The sequence below is a fragment of the Nerophis lumbriciformis genome, linkage group LG13 (assembly GCF_033978685.3).
Source record: "Nerophis lumbriciformis linkage group LG13, RoL_Nlum_v2.1, whole genome shotgun sequence".
Classification (NCBI taxonomy): domain Eukaryota; kingdom Metazoa; phylum Chordata; class Actinopteri; order Syngnathiformes; family Syngnathidae; genus Nerophis; species Nerophis lumbriciformis.
Genome location: NC_084560.2, coordinates 41,595,958 through 41,610,076, shown reverse-complemented (window position 1 = coordinate 41,610,076; position 14,119 = coordinate 41,595,958). Strand labels below are relative to the sequence as shown.

General features: G+C 41.9%; 1 protein-coding gene across 5 annotated transcripts in view; it reads left to right on the top strand.

Annotated features, from left to right (window-relative positions):
• Positions 1-13,960, top strand: part of usp9 (ubiquitin specific peptidase 9) — a 104,556-nt gene extending 90,596 nt beyond the window's left edge. For 4 of the 5 annotated variants that reach the window (XM_061970766.1, XM_061970765.1, XM_061970763.1 and 1 more), the window contains 3 exons: positions 4,880-4,909; positions 5,084-5,182; positions 12,127-13,960. In XM_061970766.1, coding sequence (XP_061826750.1) covers positions 4,880-4,909; positions 5,084-5,182; positions 12,127-12,405 — 408 coding nt within the window. In that variant the 3' untranslated portion in view covers positions 12,406-13,960. The remainder of the gene's footprint in view (positions 1-4,879; positions 4,910-5,083; positions 5,183-12,126) is intronic. The other variant, XM_061970768.1, reaches the window with a different exon arrangement.
• Positions 13,961-14,119: the final 159 nt, after the last annotated feature.

Below are 14,119 nucleotides of genomic sequence, written 5' to 3'. Positions count from 1 at the left end.
CACTACTCCGAATGTCTTAGTTTTTTTCTGCTAATTTGGAAGCCTTATGACATCCATCATGATTATTATGTAACATACTGTAAATGCTCTAATTAACGCCTCTATTTAATTAACTGCAGAGTCTCCGATAGTCGATCTGTGTGCGTACTCTACAAAAGCAAATAAAACTGAACCCTCCTGATGTAGTTGTTTTCATAACTCATCAAGATGGCAGCAGCTGCAATGGAAATATGATTGGTCCACATCTGCCTCCGCATGCGCTATAAAATGTCTATTGTGCTACTCAACTGTCCATGTGAAGCTGATGCGCTTTGCACTTGCTATATCGTTAACAAAACTAATCTGCTCAGCAGTTTTGCTACTTTTGGTTTGGTTGCCGCTACGTTGTGCTATACACTTGTTAATAAACAACCATGTGCTTGTAGAGAACTGTCATTAAATGTACTAAAGTTAAAATATGTTATAGGTAGGGATGTAACGATAAACTGTATTAATGATAACTGCAGTAAAACTCCAGACGAGTTAGTATTACCGTTTTTTAAATTGTAATGGTCAAAAAACGTGTCATTGATAACTGCACTTTGATAAATTCTTGGCTTGACTGGCGCCAGCCAGCTAGCTTAGATGCTAACAGGAAAACAAGAGACATTAAAGTCTTCCCCCAATACAATGAACATATTGTGTAAAACAACTTTTCTTTCATATCAGTACCTGTTTTTGTCTATTAGGGATCTGCATAAGTCCCAAAAATCTAAAATAAAACCATGGCGGAGAGATTTATAAAACAATCTTGCCCTCCTTCATATTTCCTACAAAAGAGACGTTTGGAATTTTCCCAATCTGTGACGTTTTTTCTAAATGTGACGTTGCTATAGTATAAAGTTACCCAGAGTGCTTTGCACGAGTTCGCCATTGTAATTCAACGACCAGTCAATAAGTTCCTTCTTTTTCTCTATCTTGTTGTGGAGCTGCACATGCTTTCTCCGCTGTTGCCATTTCTAATATAAAGAAGCATGTAGTTTGAGCTTATATCTGTCAGTAGACTCCTTGATGAAAGCGCTAAAAACTGCGTAATGGCTGACGGGGAGAAGACGCTGTCAAAGTGGAGGCACGTAAATAAGACCACCCACAAAATCGCGCATCCTGAAGAGAGGGCCAGAAAGCAGCTTGAAGATGGTCTGTAAAACATAAAATCTATGCACAATTTTGACCAAAGAACCACCATTACGTGTTATGTCGATCCCAAGGAAGTGTTTTTAATGTCGAAAAAAAATAATCATCCACTCTAAGCTTGGATTCAACCTATAAGCCGTGCTCTCTTAAAACTGAGTGATTGTTCTGTAATGAAAAGAATAGGAGACAGTTGTTTTTACGGTGATTTCAAGTTCCCCTGAACAGAGGACGCCGCCACAACGCCCGCCAGAAATAATAAAGATTTTATTCTACGCACTTTCAAATAAATTTAATCTTAAAGTGCTACAGTACAAACCTATATTTAAAACAATACAAGCTTAGCAATTAAGCAGATCAAATACTAAGACTAAAACACTAAACATATGAAACACAAAACGTGCAAAATAGTTGCTTTTCTAAGTTTATTTTTGTTATTAAAATAAGTTATTCAAAATATTTAAGTGTGTTTATACTGTAAGTACTTTTTGGAGCACATTCTACAATACCGTGGTAACTGACCATTTTGGTATTAAATGTTCATATTGTTACATTCCTACTTGTATGTAATGAGTTTAATTTAAATGACAGCCCCTCAGCTTCCAATTAACAGCCCATCTTAATTAGAGCATTTACGGTAGCATACGCAGAATGTACTTCCTCATGTACCGGTAGATGGTTAAATTGCTGCCCTGCATTGTTGATGCGTTGCTGTAAGGTGTTTATCCAACTACACATACCCACATCGCCGCCGTAGATGGACTACTTGGATGTATTTGCATTAATGTTTGCGGCCAGGATGCTAGAATGTGAAATGACTTGTCAGAGCCACTTCAGCCTGGTGTATACTCTCGCCTTGGCGACGTTTCCCCTCCCCTTGTGTAGTCTACGTGCCACCTCCAAAAAATCCTAGGTTTGCATCGCCGGCGACGCATAACCCAGAGCTGTGATTGGTCAGTTTTTGCCAAGAAGAGTCCCTGAACACAGATGCACAAATGCTCGTATGAAATAAAACAGTGGTTAATGATTTGCCAGCAAACTGATATTGTGTACTATTATGTATTGCGTCCAGAAAATGTCACAAAGTACGGCACTCCTAACTTTTATTGACAAAATTGTGCTAACAGGTTAAATTCCGACACATACACACGTCTTTTTCTCCGTCAATAATCATTTTCCCGCACTTCAGGCACGGTATATTTACAAAAACGCAATTTCTGAACATTAACACCAGCATGTTGTTTACTTAAAATAGCTATTTAACAGTGTTTTTTATTTTTTTACATGATAGCGCTCTAGTCACATGTACTAAACGGCCGAATAGTGTTGCAAATAATAAAGTCCTCTGTCGCGACTCGTTCAGAAGTTGCACAGTCCATCTTTACAAAGGTACCGTATTTTTCGGAGTATAAGTCGCTCCGGAGTATAAGTCGCTCTGGCCGAAAATGCATAATAAAGAAGGAAAAAAACATAAGTCGCATTTTCGGGGGGAATGTATTTGATAAAACCATGCACCTGGGGATAGGTTGATTGACAACACTAAATTGGCCCTAGTGTGTAAATGTGAGTGTGAATGTTGTCTATCTGTGTTGGCCCTGCGATGAGATGGCGACTTGTCACCACGCCTTCCGCCCGATTGTAGCTGAGATAGGCTCCAGCGACCCCGAAGGGAATAAGCGGTAGAAAATGGATGGATGGATGGAAACCCAACAGCAAGAATAGACATTTGAAAGGCAATTTAAAATAAATAAAGAATAGTGAAGAACAGGCTGAATAAGTGTATGTTATATGAGTCATAAATAACCAACTGAGAACGTGCCTAGTATGTTAACATAACATATTATGGTAAGAGTCATTCAAATAACTATAACATATAGAACATGCTATACGTTTACCAAACAATCTGTCACTCCTAATCGCTAAATCCCATGAAATCTTATACGTCTAGTCTCTTACGTGAATGAGATATCCATCCATCCATCTTCTTCCGCTTATCCGAGGTCGGGTCGCGGGGGCAGCAGCCTAAGCAGGGAAGCCCAGACTTTCCTCTCCCCAGCCACTTCGTCCAGCTCCTCCCGGGGGATCCCGAGGCGTTCCCAGGCCAGCCGGGAGAGATAGTCTTCCCAGCGTGTCCTGGGTCTTCCCCGTGGCCTCCTACCGGTCGGACGTGCCCTAAACACTTTCCTAGGGAGGCGTTCGGGTGGCATCCTGACCAGATGCCCGAACCACCTCATCTGGCTCCTCTCGATGTGGAGGAGCAGCGGCTTTACTTTGAGCTCCCCCCGAATGACAGAGCTTCTCACCCTATCTCTAAGGGAGAGCCCCGCCACTCGGCGGAGGAAACTCATTTTGGCCGCTTGTACCCGTGATCTTGTCCTTTCGGTCATAACTCAAAGCTCATGACCATAGGTGATGATGGGAACGTAGATCGACCGGTAAATCGAGAGCTTTGCCTTCCGGCTCAGCTCCTTCTTCACCACAACGGATCGATACAGCGTCCGCATTACTGAAGACGCCGCACCGATCCGCCTGTCGATCTCACGATCCACTCTTCCCCCACTCGTGAACAAGACTCCGAGGTACTTGAACTCCTCCACTTGGGGCAAGATCTCCTCCCCAACCCGGAGATGGCACTCCACCCTTTTCCGGGAGAGAACAATGGATTCGGACTTGGAGGTGCTGATTCCCATCCCAGTCGCTTCACACTCGGCTGCGAACCGATCGAGTGAGAGCTGAAGATCTTGGCCGGAGGAAGCCATCAGGACCACATCATCTGCAAATAGCAGAGACCTAATCCTGCAGCCACCAAACCAGATACCCTCAACACCTTGACTGCGCCTAGAAATTCTGTCCATAAAAGTTATGAACAGAATGGGTGACAAAGGGCAGCCTTGGCGGAGTCCAACCCTCACTGGAAACGTGTCCGACTTACTGCCGGCAATGCGGACCAAGCTCTGACACTGATCATACAGGGAGCGGACCGCCACAATAAGACAGTCCGATACCCCATACTCTCTGAGCACTCCCCACAGGACTTCCCGGGGTACACGGTCGAATGCTTTCTCCAAGTCTACAAAGCACATGTAGACTGATTGGGCAAACTCCCATGCACCCTCAAGGACCCTGCCGAGAGTGAATGAGATAAATAATATTATAATGTGTTAATCATTTCACACATAAGTCGCTCCTGAGTATAAGTCGCACCCACGGCCAAACTATGAAAAAAACTGCGACTTATAGTCCGAAAAATACGGTATTATCTTCTGGTTTATAAGTAAAACGTCCATTAAAAGTAATCTGATCATTGTGAATGATTAGTTCCAGTGTAGACACAGATGTCGATGTCGTCACTTAACAGGAAAGAAATACAGTATCGAGTCAACAACAGCTGCAGTTTCTCCTTTTGGAGACACTGCCCCGAGAATTACAAATTTGGCGCCACCCCCCCAGGGAAGAACTACAAATGAAACAAAATGCCATCGGCGGGACACAAGCTTCGTGACACGAGAGTATATGCCAGGCTTTAGAGATGCATGCTGGGAAATATGGCGTTTTGATGGATCTCTTCTCGTTGAGCTCCGGAGGCTCAGCCAATGCTCAGTAACAATAATGCGACTTTGAGCATTGTGTGTACATGTCATGTCAAAGATAGTTGCATTTGTTCAATGCAGTGGAATGACACACTTCTCCTGTAATATTTCACACACAGCTCAAGTGTACTGAGGGAAGCCCAGGGAAGGTCAGTATCCCAGGCACCCCCCCTCCCCTCACATAAACCAAAGTCATCCTTGGCCAAAGCTAGAAACATTGATTAGTGTGTAACTTATTGATGCTTCTGGCAAGACAGTCCATAGTCTGACACGGGTGCATACAGTCAGTAGATGTGTGTGTTGTCTTCTTGTCCTCTTTGCAGGAGCCCGATGAACAGGAAGCCCCCGACGATCAAGACTCTTCACCGCCTGAGGACACGTCTCTCTACCCTCATTCTCCTGGAACCACACAGTTTCAGCAGGTCATTATCAACATATAATCATTTCATATTGAGGGATACACATTTAAATGAACCATTAAAAGTGCTTAGGTAGAGGACAAAATTAATTTGCACAAATGAAATATGAAATCATTATGGAAGTTGTAATGCAACATGTTGATGTCCAATTATTATTGGGATAGATGATCCATTATTTAACACATTGGCACAAGCAAGTTTATTTATTGAGCACAAATTGTACGCAATTCAAAGTGCTGTATTTTTTGGAGAAAAAGTTGCACCGGCCGAAAATGCATAATAAAGAAGGAAAAAAACATAAGTCGCACTGGAGTATAAGTCGCATTTTTGGGGGAAATGTATTTGATAAAAGCCAACAGCAAGAATAGACATTTGAAAGGCAATTTAAAATAAATAAAGAATAGTGAACAACAGGCTGAATAAGTGTACGTTATATGAGGCATAAATAACCAACTGGTATGTTAACGTAACATATTATGGTAAGAGTCATTCAAATAACTATAACATATAGAACATGCTATACGTTTACCAAACAATCTGTCACTCCTAATCGCTAAATCCCATGAAATTTTATACGTCTAGTCCAGGGGTCGGCAACCCGCGGCTCTTTGATCACTCTGATGCGGCTCAGCAGCTTACTTGCTGAACCCCCCAATTATCCCGTGAGACTTCCGGATTTCAGTGCCTCTCGCAGAAAACTCCCGAGATTAATATTCAACGATTTTCACCCTTACGGCTATAATAAGGGCGTGCCATGATGGTACAACATTTGGCGCCCTCTACAATCTGTATTAACAGAGTGCCAGCCCAACACTTTTTAAACAATATATATCTTTTGCTAGCACACGTACGTGACAGCAAGGCATACTTGGTCAACAACCACACAGGTTACACTGACGGTGACCATATAAAACAACTTTAACACTCTTACTAATAATGCGCCACACTTTGAACCAAAACCAAACAAGAATGACAAACACATTTCGGGAGAACATCTGCACCTTAACACAACATACCGTATTTTCCGCACCATAAGGCGCCCTGGGTTAAAAGCCGCGCCTTCAATGAACGGCATATTTCAAAACTTTGTCCACCTATAAGCCGCCCGGTGTTGTAAGCCGCATCTAACTGCGCTAAAGGAATGTCAAAAAAACAGTCAGATAGGTCAGTCAAACTTTAATAATATATTAAAAACCAGCGTTCTAACAACTCTGTTCACTCCCAAAATGTACGCAAATGTGCAATCACAAACATAGTAAAATTCAAAATAGTGCAGAGCAATAGCAACATAATGTTGCTCGAACGTTAATGTCACAACACACAAAATAAACATAACGCTCACTTTCTGAAGTTATTCTTCATTCATAAATCCCTCGAATTATTCTCCTTCGTTGTCCGAATTGAAAAGTTGGGCGAATGTGGGATCCAAAATGTCGTCTGGCGCTGTCTCCCTGTCTTGGTGAACGTCACGTGTGTTCGCCTTCTGTCATCCACTGTTCCCACGCAGTTAGCAGTCTAGCTTCGAATGCCCTGTTGACACCAATATCTAGCGGCTGGAGGTCTTTTGTCAATCCACCCGGAATGACGGCGAGTATTGAATTAAGCGCGTAAGCGTGTCTCTTAATGTGATGTTATGAGCTAGCAAATATAACAACTACACTACCCAGCATGCAACGATAGTGACGAGCATGCGCGGTAGCCCTGAGAAGCGTTGTTGTATGCTGGGAGTTAGAATGTGGTTATGAGCACGCTGTGAGTAAACGTTGAGAACTCAGTTAACACGCCTCGTCTGCATTATTTATAATTAGACAGACAACACACTTAATAGGAGCCATTTTGGGGTCTTTACATAAACACACAAATGGAAATGAAACGTCACATATCCCAGGCACCCCCCGCTTCTTCTACGGGGAAAAAAGATGGCGGCTGTTTACCGAAGTTGCGAGACCGAAACTTTATGAAAATGAATCTTAATATTTATCCATATATAAAGCGCACCGGGTTATAAGGCGCACTGTCAGCTTTTGAGAAAATTTGTGGTTTTTAGGTGCGCCTTATAGTGCGGAAAATACGGTATATCTTTTGCTAGCACACGTACGTGACAGCAAGGCATACTTGGTCAACAGCCACACAGGTTACACTGACGGTGGTAATATAAAACAACTTTAACACTCTTACTAATAATGCGCCACACTTTGAACCAAAACCAAACAAGAATGACAAACACATTTTGGGAGAACATCTGCACCTTAACACAACATAAACACAACAGAACAAACACCCAGAATCCCATGCAGCCCTGACTCTTCCGGGCTACATTATACACCCCTGCTACCACCAAACCTCCCCCCTTCCCCCCTCTGTGCGTCGGTTGAGGTGGGCGGGGTTTGGTAGCGGGGGGGTGTATAATGTATCCCGGAAGAGTTAGGGCTGCATGGGATTCTGGGTATTTGTCCTGTTGTGTTTATGTTGTGTTAAGGTGCAGATGTTCTCCCGAAATGTGTTTGTCATTCTTGTTTGGTGTGGGTTCACAGTGTGGCGCATCATTAGTAAGAGTGTTAAAGTTGTTTTTTTTATACCGCCACCGTCAGTGTGAGCTGTGTGGTTGTTGACTAAGTATGCCTTGCTGTCACCTACGCGAGCAGAGCGGAAGCTCCATTCAACGTGTGGCTGATGAGGCACGCCGGTTGTAGTGGGTGTTGAATGCTGTACCATCACGTCACGCTTGACGCTGACAAGCGCCAGTAAATAAAACCCGCGTGCCGCACCAGCTTTCAAATTCCACATAAAGGTGTGGGCAGCGTGTCTGAGACCCCTGGTTATACATAGCACAAAGCAAAAAAAAAACTTTGTATGCAGTGTCAGTTCATTTAAAATTTCAAAAAAATTTTGCGGCTCCCATTGTTTTCTATAATTTGTGAAACTGGTCAAAATGGCTCTTTGACTGGTAAAGGTTGCCGACCCCTGGACTAGTCTCTTACGTGAATGAGATAAATAATATTATAATGTGTTAATCATTTCACACATAAGTCGCTCCTGAGTAACGTTCCCTCTAAGGTGCGCAATTGTGCACTGCTCACGCGTCCTCTGCGCACAGCAAATCTACGCCGTGCAAAAAATCAAATCTCACTCCAAACAAAATAAACAAATCGTTTGTTTTGTATGATTTTGCAATGCAACTGTGAAGTGAATTACAGTTATATAGCGCTTTTTCTCTAGTGACTCGAAGCGCTTTTACATAGTGAAACCCGATATCTAAGTTACATTTAAACCAGTGTGGGTGGCACTGGGAACAGGTGGGTAAAGTGTCTTGCCCAAGGACACAACGGCAGTGACTAGGATGGTGGAAGTCGGGATCGAACCTGCAACCCTCAAGTTGCTGGCATGGCCACTCTACCAACCGAGCTATACCGCCCCGCGAGTTTGTCAACACTTAAATGATTGTAACGTCTGTGGAGACACTTAAAGGAGGACAGGAATTCCATCGGTCCCTTTAGTTAGCGAAATTGTTTGTCGGCCATAACCACACCAAAACAATGTGTAAAATACTTTTATCTAGCAAAACTGGTCGTTGTCTACCGTACAAACCAAGCCTAAAGCAACTCTTTGTCATCTGTTATATCCGCTTGCTCTCTCTCTCACCTGCACCAACACATACACTAGGGCAGTGGTTCTCAAATGGGGGTACTTGAAGGTATGCCAAGGGGTACGTGAGATTTTTTTTTAAATATTCTAAAAATAGCAACAATTCAAAAATCCTTTATAAATATATTTATTGAATAATACTTCCACAAAATATGAATGTTAAGTTCATAAACTGAACATCAAATCAAGTAGGCTATTCCATTCATTACAATGCAACAATGCAATATTCAGTGTTGACAGCTAGATTGTTTTGTGGACATGTTCCATAAATATTGATGTTAAAGATTTCTTTTATTGTGAAGAAATGTTTAGAATTAAGTTCATGAATCCAGATGGATCTCTATTACAATCCTTAAAGAGGGCACTTTAAGTTGATGATTTCTTCAATGAGTAGAAATCTTTATTGATTAATTTTCAACAAGTTTTTAGTTATTTTTATATCTTTTTTTCCAAATAGTTCAAGAAAGACCACTACAAATGAGCAATATTTTGCACTGTTATACAATTTAATAAATCAGAAACTGATGACATAGTGCTGTATTTTACTCTTTTATCTCTTTTTTTCAACCAAAAATGCTTTGCTCGGATTAGGGGGTACTTGAATTTAAAAAATGTTCACAGGGGGTACATGACTGAAAAAAGGTTGAGAACCACTGCACTATGGCAATTAGCCACTGGTGCGTTTATGGCCACACAAAAAGTTGGACAACTCCAACACTACACGTAAAGTGTACATTTCAGGTGGTTTTACTATGACTCCTCAATCAGTGTGCTTATTCTACTGTCATTTGTTAAGAATGTTATTTTTTGGATATTAATCATGAAATGATGTTACATAATTGCTAATAAAAATATTTATGTTACGGACAGAAAGTGAATAAACATTTCATCTCATGCAACATGTGAATGTTTTAAGGGGAACTAAATGTGATCTCTGAAAGGGGTACACAATCTTTCCAAAGCAGGACCTCCACCCAGGCATAAAATACTATAGTGCATAGCTGATTTAAAAAAAAAACAATATCTAAGTGGGCCAAATCACATATATTAGAAAATAATCTCTTGAAATTGACTAGTCACTTGATTATAATAATAAGACATTTAAATTGTTATGTCAGGTTTGAGACAAATGTGCTGCTGGTTTGACCACAGTGTGCATGTCTATATTCCACTCAATGCTCAGTGTTTGTGTGTTTGCTCACACACATCAACAATTAGAGGGAACATTGCTCCTGAGTATAAGTCATACTTGCCAACCCTCCCGAATTTTCCGGGAGACTCCCGAAATTCAGCGCCTCTCCCGAAAACCTCCCGGGACAAATATTCTCCCGAAAATCTCCCGATTTTCAGCCGGAGTTGGAAGCCACGCCCCCTCCAGCTCCATGCGGACCTGAGTGAGGACAGCCTTTTTTCATGACGTGACAAGAACTAAATCATCCAGACTAGAGATAAATTGTATTATGTTTATCTTACCTAAAAATAAATACATTTATTAATTAAAAAAACTAAATACATTTTTACTATATTTTGCTAAAAACATAAAAATTAATTGTATTTTATTTTGTATTTTTTTCTGACTCCTTCTTACATCCAGCCGTAGAATTATACCGGTACATTAAAATAAACATATTTGAAATAATACATTTTAAATTATCATAATAATTCATTTAAAATGACCATATTTAATTATTTAAAAAATGGCTTGTTTATCAACAACTTTAGCATTTTATTCATTACATTTTGAAGCTCTCAGAAGCCAAGTTATGTTATATTCATGTTATGTTTATGCAAGTTTGAAGTATCAATTATCTGAACACAGTTTTGTTTGCATATTTTCAGGATGTAGATATATATATATATATATATATATATATATATGTATGAAATACTTGACTTGGTGAATTCTAGCTGTCAATATACTCATCCCCTCTTAACCACGCCCCCAACCACGCCCTGCCCCACCCCCCGACCACGCCCCCACCTCCCGAAATCGGAGGTCTCAAGGTTGACAAGTATGGTATAAGTCGCACCCCCGGCCAAACTATGAAAAAACTGCGACTTATAGTCCGAAAAATACTGTACCGTATTTTCCGCACCATAAGGCGCCCTGGGTTATAAGCCGCGCCTTCAATGAACGGCATATTTCAAAACTTTGTCCACCTATAAGCCGCCCCGTGTTGTAAGCCGCATCTAACTGCGCTAAAGGAATGTCAAAAAAACAGTCAGATAGGTCAGTCAAACTTTAATAATATATTAAAACCAGCGTGATGTGGGCGCGCATGGAGTCGTATATCAACATGGACGGAGCTGCGTGAAAAAAGCCACCCGGCCTCTTCGCGTAAACTTAAACTTACCTTAACCACTCGCTCATCTTTTCTTCATCCATCCCTTCGAGTTAGCTTTTATGACGCCGGCTGGAAAGGTCTCTTTTGGCATTTTGGCAAGGTCTTCCTTTTGAATATCACCATGGGTGGAAGTTTCTGGCCATTAGCATGGCAAGCTAGAACCACAGTGAAGGATGACTTCTCATTCCCTGTGGTGCGAATATTCACCGTACGTGCTCCCGTTGTATCCACAGTGCGGTTCACAGGAATATCAGTTGCTGTGAAATAGTAATCCGTGTGCGGATGGAGAGATTGCGTCTTTTCATGAACCGGATCCCGGTCGCTTAGTAGGAGCCATTTTGTGGTCTTTACAGATGTAAACACACAAAGGAAATGAAACGTACGGTAATATCCGCGCGCTTTTTCTTCTTCTACGCGGGCGGGTGGTTGCTTACAGTAGAAGAAGAAGCGCTTCCTGTTCTATGGGGGCGGGTGCTTACCTTGGCGGTTGCTTGCGTAGAAGAAGAAGCGCTTCCTGTTCTACCGGGGAAAAAGATGGCGGCTGTTTACCGAAGTTGCGAGACCGAAACTTTATGAAAATGAATCTTAATATTTATCCATATATAAAGCGCACCGGGTTATAAGGCGCACTGTCAGCTTTTGAGAAAATTTGTGGTTTTTAGGTGCGCCTTATAGTGCGGAAAATACGGTACTTGAAATTTGACTCACACAATTTTTATTAAAAACAAATTTGCACAAACATGAAAAGATTGCATCGTGTCTCGCCAAAAAAAAGGTATAAATATCACAATACATATTTTTATCTGGATTAGGTTGTTGTTGTTTTTTTTACTTTTTCTTCTTGCTTCTTCCTGTGTATTGAGGACTCAAAAACCAAAATGAATGTCCTGAAGTGTTTGTACGCCTGGTGCTCTCTGCAGTTGAGTAAATGTAACGTTTTGTCCCCCTCGTTGACAGAACAACCACCCTCACGGACAGCCGTACACGGGCCCCGCCGCACAGCACATGAACAACCCCCAGCGCCCAGGCCCCGCCTCGGCGCCCACTCCCGGCCCCGCCTCGGTGCAGACCCCGCCGCCCGGCCCCGGCCCCGCCTCCGCCCCCACTTCCGGCCCCGCTCCCGGCTCGGGCCCGAGAGCACAAGAGAACTGGGAGAGCACAGAGGAGGTGGCTCCGGCTCCCGCCTCAACCCCGGCTCCCGCCCCAACCCCGGCTCCCGCCCCGCCCAAGGAGTAACTTCTTCCCGCCCGCCATGCCAGGCCCGTACCGACACCTCCTCTGCTGTGCCTCTTTACTCTCATCTTCTCTTCTCGCTCTCTTTGGTTCTCTCCTCTCTTCAGAGCCTGGCCAGCAGGAGGGGGGGGCCCTTGCGCTACACGGGGGCGGGGCCTGCTGAGCGCAGGGAGTAGATTTAAGAGTTCTAAATAAAGAAAATTAACCCAGAGCTGGCGATGATGATGATGATGATAAAAAAAGGTGTACATAATATTATGTTAATGTTTCTGACTGTTGGGATCGCCCAGTAGCATAACTGTGTGGTTTGCTGTTGGGAGAGGTTGCAGATTTAATATGAACGACACACAAAAAATGGATATTATACCAAGAACCCACCAGAAGACAAGAAATCCTCCGTCATCGCCCACAGTACAAGTTTGTTCCATTGGATGCTTTATCGGTCATGCAACTGTAGAAGACGAAGAAGGACACTGCATTGTTATCATAATTATTCTTTAAGCTCCTCAACGACTCACCAGCTGCGTGGTTGCTTTTAGCGTGACATGCGGAAGGAAGGAAGCAAGTTGAGTTTTACGGTGTTTTGAGGTGAAAACGTTCCGAGAATCTTTGCCTTTTTTTTCCCCCCTGAAGCTCCAGTCAAAATGCTGTAACATTTTAGCATGGCTTTCTCACCACATTAGTGTGTAGCCCAAACAACCTGAAGCTCTCCTTTTTTTTTCTACTCCTCTCCAATGACAAGATTTTTCTTTCAACCAATGTATGACTTAAGTGGCTTTTTTCCAATTGCACATATAATATTAATATCCTCCAAACGTCACATTTTGGCAGCCCGGTGTTCCAGTGGGATTAGACGGCTTAATAGGAGAAAACAAGAAACCCAAACATATGCAACAAATAGACTGTTTTTTTTTTTTTTTTGCTTCTGTCTTCAGCCGAGCCCTGTATTTTTTTCTTTTTCTTTTTTTTTTTTTTACAATCACCTGTGTCGCCTAGTGGCTGCCAACCATTGTCACATCCCAGCCAGGGGTCAGGGGTGGCGGACAGGCGGCTGGTTAGTCAATGTTGCAACATTCACTGACTTGTACTTCTGTAGGAGTAAAAGGTAAAAACATCAGTAAATACTGTATTTAATTGGTAACTTGAATGCGTGGTTGTTTTTTTTTCCTTCTTTTTGTCTAAAACATACCAAATACTCCTGCAAATGAAAATATTCTGCCCACCGTATTATATTTAAATATTTTTGCTCTTATTTTATAGAATTTATTTTGTTGTATTTCACAAAAAAAAAAAATAGAATTTGATTTACGAAAAGGAACATTTTTGTCCTTGGTGTTATTTTTAAAGAAGATATTGACTGTACAGAGTTCTAATCTGCGCCCTGTTTTTTTGCCGACTTTTGTTTTGGCCATGGTGTGTGACGTTGAATTCTGGAGCTACAGTCGCGATGTGGACTTTCACTTTGTGAGGTTTTTTTTTTTGTGCACAGAAATATAACAAACAAAAAAAAAAGACAAAAAGCATTGCGCCCTTAGCAAATAAAGAACATTGACTCTTGTCTGTGTCAATCATTGGCTGCTCTTAAAAGTTTTGGTTGCTTTGTGCAGCCATGCATTTTACACATTATATACAATACTGACAAAAAAATATTCAGACATTTTAGTCTTCCTGTAAGTATATTTGTATGTTTATTATAAACATGATTTAAAATGTACAG